Here is a 12,723-nt window from a genome sequence, read left to right as displayed (position 1 = left end):
TCCATAATCTCCTCATAAGGAGGAGAATCACTATCGACCGCCTTTATCAGCTCATCGAACCAGAAACATGCGGCTGTAGCTACAGGGACAATGCATGAAATTGGTTGTAGAAGGTAACCCTGCTGAACAAACATCTTTTTAAGTAAACCTTCTAATTTTTTATCCATAGGATCTTTGAAAGCACAACTATCCTCTATGGGAATAGTGGTGCGTTTGTTTAAAGTGGAAACCGCTCCCTCGACCTTGGGGACTGTCTGCCATAAGTCCTTTCTGGGGTCGACCATAGGAAACAATTTTTTAAATATGGGGGGAGGGACGAAAGGAATACCGGGCCTTTCCCATTCCTTATTAACAATGTCCGCCACCCGCTTGGGTATAGGAAAAGCTTCTGGGAGCCCCGGGACTTCTAGGAACTTGTCCATTTTACATAGTTTCTCTGGGATGACCAACTTGTCACAATCATCCAGAGTGGATAATACCTCCTTAAGCAGAATGCGGAGATGTTCCAACTTAAATTTAAACGTAATCACATCAGGTTCAGCTTGTTGAGAAATGTTCCCTGAATCAGTAATTTCTCCCTCAGACAAAACCTCCCTGGCCCCTTCAGACTGGGTTAGGGGCCCTTCAGAACCATTATTATCAGCGTCGTCATGCTCTTCAGTATCTAAAACAGAGCAGTCGCGCTTACGCTGATAAGTGTTCATTTTGGCTAAAATGTTTTTGACAGAATTATCCATTACAGCCGTTAATTGTTGCATAGTAAGGAGTATTGGCGCGCTAGATGTACTAGGGGCCTCCTGAGTGGGCAAGACTCGTGTAGACGAAGGAGGGAATGATGCAGTACCATGCTTACTCCCCTCACTTGAGGAATCATCTTGGGCATCATTGTCACATAAATCACATTTATTTAAATGAACGGGAATTCTGGCTTCCCCACATTCAGAACACAGTCTATCTGGTAGTTCAGACATGTTAAACAGGCATAAACTTGATAACAAAGTACAAAAAACGTTTTAAAATAAAACCGTTACTGTCGCTTTAAATTTTAAACTGAACACACTTTATTACTGCAATTGCGAAAAAACATGAAGGAATTGTTCAAAATTCACCAAATTTTCACCACAGTGTCTTAAAGCCTTAAAAGTATTGCACACCAAATTTGGAAGCTTTAACCCTTAAAATAACGGAACCGGAGCCGTTTTTAACTTTAACCCCTTTACAGTCCCTGGTATCTGCTTTGCTGAGACCCAACCAAGCCCAAAGGGGAATACGATACCAAATGACGCCTTCAGAAGTCTTTTCTAAGTATCAGAGCTCCTCTCACATGCGACTGCATGTCATGCCTCTCAAAAACAAGTGCGCAACACCGGCGCGAAAATGAGGCTCTGCCTATGATTTGGGAAAGCCCCTAAAGAATAAGGTGTCTAAAACAGTGCCTGCCGATATTATTATATCAAAATACCCAGAATAAATGATTCCTCAAGGCTAAATATGTGTTAATAATGAATCGATTTAGCCCAGAAAAAGTCTACAGTCTTAATAAGCCCTTGTGAAGCCCTTATTTAAGATCGTAATAAACATGGCTTACCGGATCCCATAGGGAAAATGACAGCTTCCAGCATTACATCGTCTTGTTAGAATGTGTCATACCTCAAGCAGCAAGAGACTGCTCACTGTTCCCCCAACTGAAGTTAATTGCTCTCAACAGTCCTGTGTGGAACAGCCATGGATTTTAGTGACGGTTGCTAAAATCATTTTCCTCATACAAACAGAATTCTTCATCTCTTTTCTGTTTCAGAGTAAATAGTACATACCAGCACTATTTCAAAATAACAAACTCTTGATTGAATAATAAAAACTACAGTTAAACACTAAAAAACTCTAAGCCATCTCCGTGGAGATGTTGCCTGTACAACGGCAAAGAGAATGACTTGGGGTAGGCGGAGCCTAGGAGGGATCATGTGACCAGCTTTGCTGGGCTCTTTGCCATTTCCTGTTGGGGAAGAGAATATCCCACAAGTAAGGATGACGCCGTGGACCGGACACACCTATGTTGGAGAAATATATGTATATACACATACTAACACATAAATATATCTGTATATACACATAGTAACACATAAATATATATGTATACACACATACTAACACATAAATATATATGTATACACACATAGTAACACAAATATATATGTATATACACATAGTAACACATAAATATATATGTATATACACATATACATTTACAAATGCTGCAATTGCTGCGTTACATACCTCCTTCGATGCGCAAGGTTCTGATGCCATGTCTGACGGCAGAACAAGGCTCCCATAGGAGCCTATAGAAGCACGCTCTCGTGAGCACAATGCGATGTATTGTAATACCAACGCACATTATCGTATACACAAGCAATATTTAGTGATCCACTAGTAATCTAGCCCGTAGTCGTTTATGCTGAAATGCAACACACAATACTTTCTTCTGCTACTAAACCACCTGTAAGATCTCCTGAGATTCCCAAACTGTCATCTGGTAGAAAGACCTACACAGCTATATTGCCCCTCGCCCCCCACAGTCTGGGGATCTGTCAGCTGAGCAGGAGAGTTTTATGGTGACTTCTATTGACTGAATGATTGGTGTAAGATAGTGTGAGTAGAAGTTGTACAAGGAAAAAGAAAACAATGAATGGAGTAAAATGAGGTCACTGTAGGGGTGAGAGGTCAGTTAACCCCAGACATACTTGAAAGCACAATGATCCACTAGTGGCACTTCTTTGGCAGGAGGTCTTCCTAACGTATCCTGTGGGGAAAGACAGATTGTAAGCTATGGTGGCAACACAATGTAAATATATCACAAAGGCCCACAGGCAGCTGCTTATTACTAAAGATCTCCATCCTTTTCCTTACCACCAACTGCCCTAGGAGGACCCTCTTACCCGCTCAGATTTCCAGGCTTGGTTCTTGGTGTATTCTGCATCTACCAGATCTGGACTCTCCCGAGACAGGAGAATCAGTGGGTCTCGCTCAGGGCTCGTCCTATAGAAGATAAATAAAGAGGGATTACAGTAAGTTGTGAGTGAAGTCTCTGTGGTCTGTATATCCCCCAGACCTCATATTTCCTACCATTTTCTGCCCCACATTCTCTTATGTTCTCACCTGGATCCTCTGAAATAACCTTTTGATATTTTCTTCTCCCAGGGCCAGAGCTGAGCCGCCCTACAGAAATCACAAACAGTGTCACACACATTACAGCACACAGCCATGTTACTTCAAGAATCTCACACGTGTGGGACAAGGTGGAGGAAGCTCTCGAGTTGCCTAATGGGCAGTTAAAGCAAGAATTTAATCTGGGACTCTCTAAAGTATGACTCTTGTGTAATTGTCGTAATATATTTAAAGACTTCTTTCAAACTCTATAGCATCCAAATTGTGTGGCAGCTTCCCGTTGCGACATGACCCAGCGACAATTTTTCCCCTTATCCCATTTAACCTTGAGTCCAATAGAGCTTTATAAAGGGTAGAGTATGAGAATTTTCCTTTTCCAAATCGTTCTATAATTCTGTTCATGGGGTGAGGCTCCTAAATGGATGGAAAGCTTTTTATAATTCCCTTTAAATATTGAGGTATTTGAATATACGATTATAGGTGTGATTCAGGAATATCAAATCTATACCGAAGTTCTAGAAATGGTTGTATCAACTTGTTCAGAGGATCTAACAAGTCTCCTATCTTATAAAACCAAACTTTCTCAAATTCCTTAAAATGTCTGTGAATCAAGGCCTGGCCTGAAAATGGGGTTCCCTCTAATGGGTAAATAAGCTGACCCCTTAATGGGAAAACTTAACATTTGACCAATCTTAAACCATGCTTTCAATATTCCTTTATACATTATATTATGTCTAATTGATGGGTGAATATCTTTCAATTCCATATGTTGTCCCATTGGGGATATTTTTTCCATCGAGTTCTGATAGAATTGTTCTGTCCCCAAAAGCCAATCTACTGCCACTCTTGCGAACGATGAAAGGTTATATGAGTGTATATCTGGTACCCCCAATCCTCCACCTAAAAAGGGCTGTTTCATGTTATCTAGACTGATGCAGATTCTTTTCCCACCCAGAGGAACTTATTAAAGATCTTATTCAATCTCTCAATATCTTTTCTAGGGATCAGAATTGGTAACATATTCATTGGATAAAGAAGATTGGGTAAAATCATCATTTTAATTAAGTGCGCTTTACCCATCAAAGATATGGGCAGTTTGCTCCATCTCTTCAGAACTTGCTCTATAAAAAGATAGATTTTTTCAAAGTTAATATTGTACCATTTATCTGGATTAGTTGAGATATTTATTCCCAGGTAGTTTAAATAGAGGTTTCTATAAAACGGAAAGTTGCGAATGTCACAATCCTCGTTCCTATTCAGCCATAGCACTTCAGATTTACTACTGTTAATCTTAAAACCTGAAAAATAGCCAAACTCTTTAATCAATTTAAAAATGTTATGTAGATATTTATCGGGATCTTGTATAAATAATAACATATCATCCGCGTATAAAGAAAGGTGATAACTTTCCCCGTCCATGATTATACCCGGAAAAATATCATCGCCAGTGGTTCCAACACCAAATTAAACAAGAGAGGTGACAGGGGGCAGCCCTGGCCCATGCTAAATCTTGGAGACATTTCTCAATTAACAATAACGGAGGCAGTGGTGTTGGAATAAACACTCTTTATAAAGTTTCTAAAAGGGCCCTTTATATTATAACTACCTAGACAGGATATTAAATATGGCCACTCTACCCTATCGAAGGCCTTCTCGGCATCCAGGGCCAACAGCAACGCATTTGGAATTGTTTGCCCTTTTATTTGTCTTTTCTTTAATAACCAAAAATAGTTTACCATATGCAATACTTTATGTATATTTCTAATGGAAACTCTTGCCTGTATAAACCCAGATTGATCCTTATGGATTAGCTAGTATTATTTAGAAATTGTTGACTTAACTCTCTCTTTATTATTTTCTGAAGTATATAGTGCAGCATAATATTTTTGAAACTCCTCTACCAACTCTGAATAATCTGAGATTATTCTTTGTTTGGACTTCAAAGTTAAGATTTGTTTTGATCACCTTTCCTGACCGATTACGAAGCTATATAATTTACCTTTAAGCTTCCTGATGTCCCTTGTTGCCTGCTGGACCAAGTATAGATCCATTTCTTTTTTATCTTCAAAATATTTCCTCCTCCAATAACCTGATCTGCTAAACAGTTACTAAAAGAAATTGTTCATTTCTCACTTAGTTGTTTAAATTGTTTCTGGATTGCTTTGTTATACGTTATCACATCATTCGTAATCTCACCCCTAATGACTTCCTTCCCCGCCTTCCATAAAATGTGGGTGTTGTGGCAACCCTCTTTATTATCATTTAAATAGTCTTCCCATTTTGATCTAATAAATTCTCTAAAATGGTCTGAGCCATACAAAAATGCACAGATTGTAGGTTACCCCAAAGAAAGCGGCAAGGTGGTTGAGCTGATAAAATAGATGCGTTAAATGTAAATGACCCCAATTTAAAGCACTACTTCTGGGACTGCCCAAAAATTAAACAATACTTGGCAAAAAGTATTACAGGAAAGATCAATTGAAACTTTTTAAATATTATATATGCACTTGACTGACAAAACATGAGAAAGCTAGTCCTATGACAATGATCATTTTGATGAAAATGTATAATGAAAACGTGGTTGTTAAAGCGTATTCCCAGTATTCAGGAACTTCGTTTAGCTCCCCTAGATCAAATGTATATGGAAATATTTGATGTTTTATATGACAGAAGTAAGACTTAAGGATTTTTTTTTTTTTAAAATGGGGAAACTTTATTAAAGGGACAGTCAAGTCCAAAAGAAACGTTCATGATTCAAATAGGGCATTTTCACCACTAGAGGGTGTTAGTTCATGTGTTTCATATAGATAACATTGAGCTCATACACGTGAATTTACAGAGGAGTGAGCACTGATTGGCTAAAATGCAAGTTTGTCAAAAGAACTGAAATAAGGGGGCAGTCTGCAGAGGATTAGATATAAGGTAATTATAGAGGTAAAATGTGTATGGTTAAAACTGTGTTAGTTATGCAAATCTGGGGAATGGGTAATTAAAACAACAAAAATTCTGGTGTTACTGTCCCTTTAATGCATTAGAGCTTTATGTTCAACAACAAGTCCTTGCACCATTGGCTCATTATATGGTAACCGGTCATGAATAAAAGAAAGCATCAGGTGATAGAGTACCCAGTAGGGTAATAACGTATACGCAGGTAGCACAGGAATATGATCTAAGGGGGACGAATTTGTGGATTCTATGGGGGAAATGAAAGTTTTTAGTCATGGTTTTTAATAACTATGGTCCATTGTAAATGGAGGAATTAATCATATAAATAATGATTCTGAGGGCTTTACCCTGAATAGAGGGCGATATCAATACGTTCTATGATAGAGACTAGGGATACAATAGCTTTATGTGCGTCTATGGTACCACGTGAATATGGGAGGTTCTGTCATAAGAAAGGTCATAAGCTTTGGAATTAGAATAATCTCATTTTCTTATAAGCAATAATGTTGGGATTTAATTGAATATAGAACAGTAAACTTCATCACATGGGGACTATTTAAGCCTATTGGGGTGTGGAGGAAAGTTGGATAATGCAATGCTTTAGTATATTTGAAAAAATTGTTTGGTAAAAGAAAGAGAAAATGAAACAGGGCAAAAGAAGGAAAGGAGGGAAAAGGAAAGAAACGTTTTATATATAGAAAGGGAAAATAATTCTGCATCATTGTGAAGAGAACACTGCGGGATGTATAGAACAAGTTATGATTCTTCCCTGTGTACTATCTAGAAGTTTTATAATGATTATCTGATGTTTATTGTATTGGTGTATATTGTAACGTGGTATTTTCAATAAAAAAGGGGGGAAAGGGCATTTAATGCACATACATGTGTCCTGAATGTATAAAGACCAGTCCCTGCCACGTGTGTATCCTGGATATATGAATGTCCGTTCTTGCTGAATGTATAAAGACCATTCCCTGCCACGTGTGTATCCTGGATATATGAATGTCCATTCTTGCTGAATGTATAAAGACCAGTCTCTGCCACGTGTGTATCCTGGATATATGAATGTCAGTTCTTGCTGAATGTATAAAGATCAGTCCCTGCCACGTGTGTATCCTAGATATATGAATGTCAGTTCTTGCTGAATGTATAAAGACCATTCCCTGCCACGTGTGTATCCTGGATATATGAATATCAGTTCTTGCTGAATGTATAAAGACCATTCCCTGCCACGTGTGTATCCTGGATATATGAATATCAGTTCTTGCTGAATGTATAAAGATCAGTCCCTGCCACGTGTGTATCCTAGATATATGAATGTCAGTTCTTGCTGAATGTATAAAGACCAGTCCCTGCCACGTGTGTATCCTGGATATATGAATGTCAGTTCTTGCTAAATATATATAGACCATTCCCTGCCCCGTGTGTATCCTAGATATATGAATGTCAGTTCTTGCTGAATGTATAAAGACCAGTCCCTGCCATGTGTGTATCCTGGATATATGAATGTCAGTTCTTGCTAAATATATATAGACCATTCCCTGCCCCGTGTGTATCCTAGATATATGAATGTCAGTTCTTGCTGAATGTATAAAGACCATTCCCTGCCATGTGTGTATCCTAGATATATGAATGTCAGTTTTTGCTGAATGTATAAAGACCAGTCCCTGCCACGTGTGTATCCTAGATATATGAATGTCAGTTCTTGCTGAATGTATAAAGACCATTCCCTGCCACGTGTGTATCCTAGATATATGAATGTCAGTTCTTGCTGAATGTATAAAGACCAGTCAATACCACGTGTGTATCCTAGATATATGAATGTCAGTTCTTGCTGAATGTATAAAGACCATTCCCTGTCACGTGTGTATCCTGGATATATGAATGTCAGTCCTTGCTAAATATATAAAGACCAGTCCCTGCCACGTGTATATCCTAGATACAGTTGCAAGAAAAAAGTATGTGAACCCTTTGGAATGATATGGATTTCTGCACAAATTGGTCATAAAATGTGATCTGATCATCATCTAAGTCACAACAATAGACAATCACAGTCTGCTTAAACTAATAACACACAAAGAATGAAATGTTGCCATGTTTTTATTGAACACACCATGTAAACATTCACAGTGCAGGTGGAAAAAGTATGTGAACCCCTAGACTAATGACATCTCCAAGAGCTAATTGGAGTGAGACGTCAGCCAACTGGAGTCCAATCAATGAGATGAGATTGGAGGTGTTGGTTACAGCTGCCCTGCCCTATAAAAAACCACACCAGTTCTGGGTTTGCTTTTCACAAGAAGCATTGCCTGATGTGAATGATGCCTCGCACAAAAGAGCTCTCAGAAGACCTACGATTAAGAATTGTTGACTTGCATAAAGCTTGAAAGGGTTATAAAAGTATCTCCAAAAGCCTTGCTGTTCATCAGTCCACGGTAAGACAAATTGTCTATAAATGGAGAAAGTTCAGCACTGATGCTACTCTCCCTAGAAGTGGCCGTCCTCTAAAGATGACTGAAAGAGCACAGCACAGACTGCTCAATGAGGGGAAGAAGAATCCTAGAGTGTCAGCTAAAGACTTACAAAAGTCAGTGGCAAATGCCAACATCCCTGTTAGCGAATCTACAATACGTAAAACACTAAACAAGAATGGATTTCATGGGAGGATACCACAGAGGAAGCCACGGTTGTCCAAACAAAACATTGCTGCACATTTACAGTTTGCACAAGAGCACCTGGATGTTCCACAGCAGTACTGGTAAAATATTCTGTGGACAGATGAAACCAAAGTTGAGTTGTTTGGAAGAAACACACAACACTATGTGTGGCGAAAAAGAGGCACAGCACACCAACATCAAAACCTCATCCCAACTGTGAAGTATGGTGGTGGGGGCATCATTGTTTGGGGCTGCTTTGCTGCATCAGGGCCTGGACGGATTGCTATCATCGAAGGAAAAATGAATTCCCAAGTTTATCAAGACATTTTGCAGGAGAACTTAAGGCCATCTGTCTACCAGCTGAAGCTCAACAGAAGATGGGTGTTGCAACAGGACAATGACCCAAAGTATAGAAGTAAATCAACAACAGAATGGCTTAAACAGAAGAAAATACGCCTTCTGAAGTGGCCCAGTCAGAGTCCTGACCTCAACCCGATTGAGATGCTATGGCATGACCTCAAGAAAGCAATTCACACCAGACATCCCAAGAATATTGCTCAACTGAAACAGTTCTGTAAAGAGGAATGGTCAAGAATTACTCCTGACCGTTGTGCACGTCTGATCTGCAACTACAGGAAACATTTGTTTGAAGTTATTGCTGCCAAAGGAGGTTCAACCAGTTATTAAATCCAAGGGTTCACATACTTTTTCCACCTGCACTGTGAATGTTTACATGGTGTGTTCAATAAAAACATGGCAACATTTCATTCTTTGTGTGTTATTAGTTTAAGCAGACTGTGATTGTCTATTGTTGTGACTTAGATGATGATCAGATCACATTTTATGACCAATTTGTGCAGAGATCCATATCATTCCAGAGGGTTCACATACTTTTTCTTGCAACTGTATATGAATGTCAGTTCATGCTGAATGTATAAAGACCAGTCCCTGCCATGTGTGTATCCTGGATATATGAATGTCAGTTCTTGCTGAATGTATAAAGACCAGTCAATACCACGTGTGTATCCTAGATATATGAATGTCAGTTCTTGCTGAATATATAAAGACCATTCCCTGCCACGTGTGTATCCTGGATATATGAATGTCAGTCCTTGCTGAATGTATAAAGACCATTCCCTGCCACGTGTGTATCCTGGATATACAGGGAGTGCAGAATTATGTAGGCAAATTAGTATTTTGACCACATCATCCTCTTTATGCATGTTGTCTTACTCCAAGCTGTATAGGCTCGAAAGCCTACTACCAATTAAGCATATTAGGTGATGTGCATCTCTGTAATGAGAAGGGGTGTGGTCTAATGACATCAACACCCTATATCAGGTGTGCATAATTATTAGGCAACTTCCTTTCCTTTGGCAAAATGGGTCAAAAGAAGGACTTGACAGGCTCAGAAAAGTCAAAAATAGTGAGATATCTTGCAGAGGGATGCAGCACTCTTAAAATTGCAAAGCTTCTGAAGCGTGATCATCGAACAATCAAGCGTTTCATTCAAAATAGTCAACAGGGTCGCAAGAAGCGTGTGGAAAAACCAAGGCGCAAAATAACTGCCCATGAACTGAGAAAAGTCAAGCGTGCAGCTGCCAAGATGCCACTTGCCACCAGTTTGGCCATATTTCAGAGCTGCAACATCAGTGGAGTGCCCAAAAGCACAAGGTGTGCAATACTCAGAGACATGGCCAAGGTAAGAAAGGCTGAAAGACGACCACCACTGAACAAGACACACAAGCTGAAACGTCAAGACTGGGCCAAGAAATATCTCAAGACTGATTTTTCTAAGGTTTTATGGACTGATGAAATGAGAGTGAGTCTTGATGGGCCAGATGGATGGGCCCGTGGCTGGATTGGTAAAGGGCAGAGAGCTCCAGTCCGACTCAGACGCCAGCAAGGTGGAGGTGGAGTACTGGTTTGGGCTGGTATCATCAAAGATGAGCTTGTGGGGCCTTTTCGGGTTGAGGATGGAGTCAAGCTCAACTCCCAGTCCTACTGCCAGTTTCTGGAAGACACCTTCTTCAAGCAGTGGTACAGGAAGAAGTCTGCATCCTTCAAGAAAAACATGATTTTCATGCAGGACAATGCTCCATCACACGCGTCCAAGTACTCCACAGCGTGGCTGGCAAGAAAGGGTATAAAAGAAGAAAATCTAATGACATGGCCTCCTTGTTCACCTGATCTGAACCCCATTGAGAACCTGTGGTCCATCATCAAATGTGAGATTTACAAGGAGGGAAAACAGTACACCTCTATGAACAGTGTCTGGGAGGCTGTGGTTGCTGCTGCACGCAATGTTGATGGTGAACAGATCAAAACACTGACAGAATCCATGGATGGCAGGCTTTTGAGTGTCCTTGCATAGAAAGGTGGCTATATTGGTCACTGATTTGTTTTTGTTTTGTTTTTGAATGTCAGAAATGTAATATTGGTTTCACTGGTAAAAATAAATAATTGAAATGGGTATATATTTGTTTTTTGTTAAGTTGCCTAATAATTATGCACAGTAATAGTCACCTGCACACACAGATATCCCCCTAAAATAGCTATAACTAAAAACAAACTAAAAACTACTTCCAAAAATATTCAGCTTTGATATTAATGAGTTTTTTGGGTTCATTGAGAACATGGTTGTTGTTCAATAATAAAATTAATCCTCAAAAATACAACTTTCCTAATAATCCTGCACTCCCTGTATGAATGTCAGTCCTTGCTGAATGTATAAAGACCATTCCCTGCCACGTGTGTATCCTAGATATATGAATGTCAGTCCTTGCTGAATGTATAAAGACCAGTCCCTGCCACGTGTGTATCCTAGATATATGAATGTCAGTCCTTGCTGAATGTATAAAGACCAGTCCCTGCCACGTGTGTATCCTAGATATATGAATGTCAGTTCTTGCTGAATGTATAAAGACCATTCCCTGCCATGTGTGTATCCTAGATATATGAATGTCAGTCCTTGCTGAATGTATAAAGACCAGTCCCTGCCCCGTGTGTATCCTAGATATATGAATGTCAGTTCTTGCTAAATATATATATAGACCATTCCCTGCCACGTGTGTATCCTGGATATATGAATGTCGGTTCTTGCTGAATGTATAAAGACCAGTCCCTGCCACGTGTGTATCCTAGATATATGAATGTCAGTCCTTGCTGAATGTATAAAGACCAGTCCCTGCCACGTGTGTATCCTAGATATATGAATGTCAGTCCTTGCTGAATGTATAAAGACCAGTCCCTGCCCCGTGTGTATCCTAGATATATGAATGTCAGTTCTTGCTAAATATATATATAGACCATTCCCTGCCACGTGTGTATCCTAGATATATGAATGTCAGTTCTTGCTAAATATATATAGATTATTCCCTGCCACGTGTGTATCCTCGATATATGAATGTCAGTTCTTGCTAAATATATATATATAGACCATTCCCTGCCATGTGTGTATCCTGGATATATGAATGTCAGTTCTTGTTGAATGTATAAAGACCAGTCTCTGCCACGCGTGTATCCTGGATATATGAATGTCAGTTCTTGCTAAATGTATAAAGACCATTCCCTGACCCGTGTGTATCCTCGATATATGAATGTCAGTCCTTGCTGAATGTATAAAGACCATTCCCTGCCACGTGTGTATCCTAGATATAGGAACGCCAGTTCTTGCTGAATGTATAAAGACCAGTCCCTGCCACGTGTGTATCCTAGATATATGAATGTCAGTTCTTGCTAAATATATATATAGACCATTCCCTGCCACGTGTGTATCCTAGATATATGAATGTCAGTTCTTGCTGAATGTATAAAGGCCAGCCCTTGCCACGTGTGTATCCTGGATATATGAATGTCAGTTCTTGCTGAATGTATAAAGGCCAGCCCTTGCCACGTGTGTATCCTGGATATATGAATGTCAGTTCTTGCCGAATGTATAAAGGCCAGTCTCTGCCAC

The 12,723-nt window shown here is 39.6% G+C and overlaps 1 protein-coding gene across 1 annotated transcript in view; it reads right to left on the bottom strand.

Annotated features, from left to right (window-relative positions):
- POGLUT1 (protein O-glucosyltransferase 1) overlaps positions 1-12,723 on the bottom strand; it is a gene marked incomplete at its 5' end in the record, with an annotated part of 108,740 nt that overhangs the window by 82,955 nt on the left and 13,062 nt on the right. The window contains 3 exon segments of the mRNA XM_053705709.1: positions 2,739-2,797; positions 2,934-3,033; positions 3,154-3,213. Of these exon segments, the coding sequence (XP_053561684.1) occupies positions 2,739-2,797; positions 2,934-3,033; positions 3,154-3,213 (219 nt within the window).

This window comes from Bombina bombina, chromosome 3 (genome assembly GCF_027579735.1).
Source record: "Bombina bombina isolate aBomBom1 chromosome 3, aBomBom1.pri, whole genome shotgun sequence".
Lineage (NCBI taxonomy): Eukaryota > Metazoa > Chordata > Amphibia > Anura > Bombinatoridae > Bombina > Bombina bombina.
The sequence above is the reverse complement of the archived record's forward strand: the minus strand, read 5'-3'. Positions and strand labels throughout refer to the sequence as shown.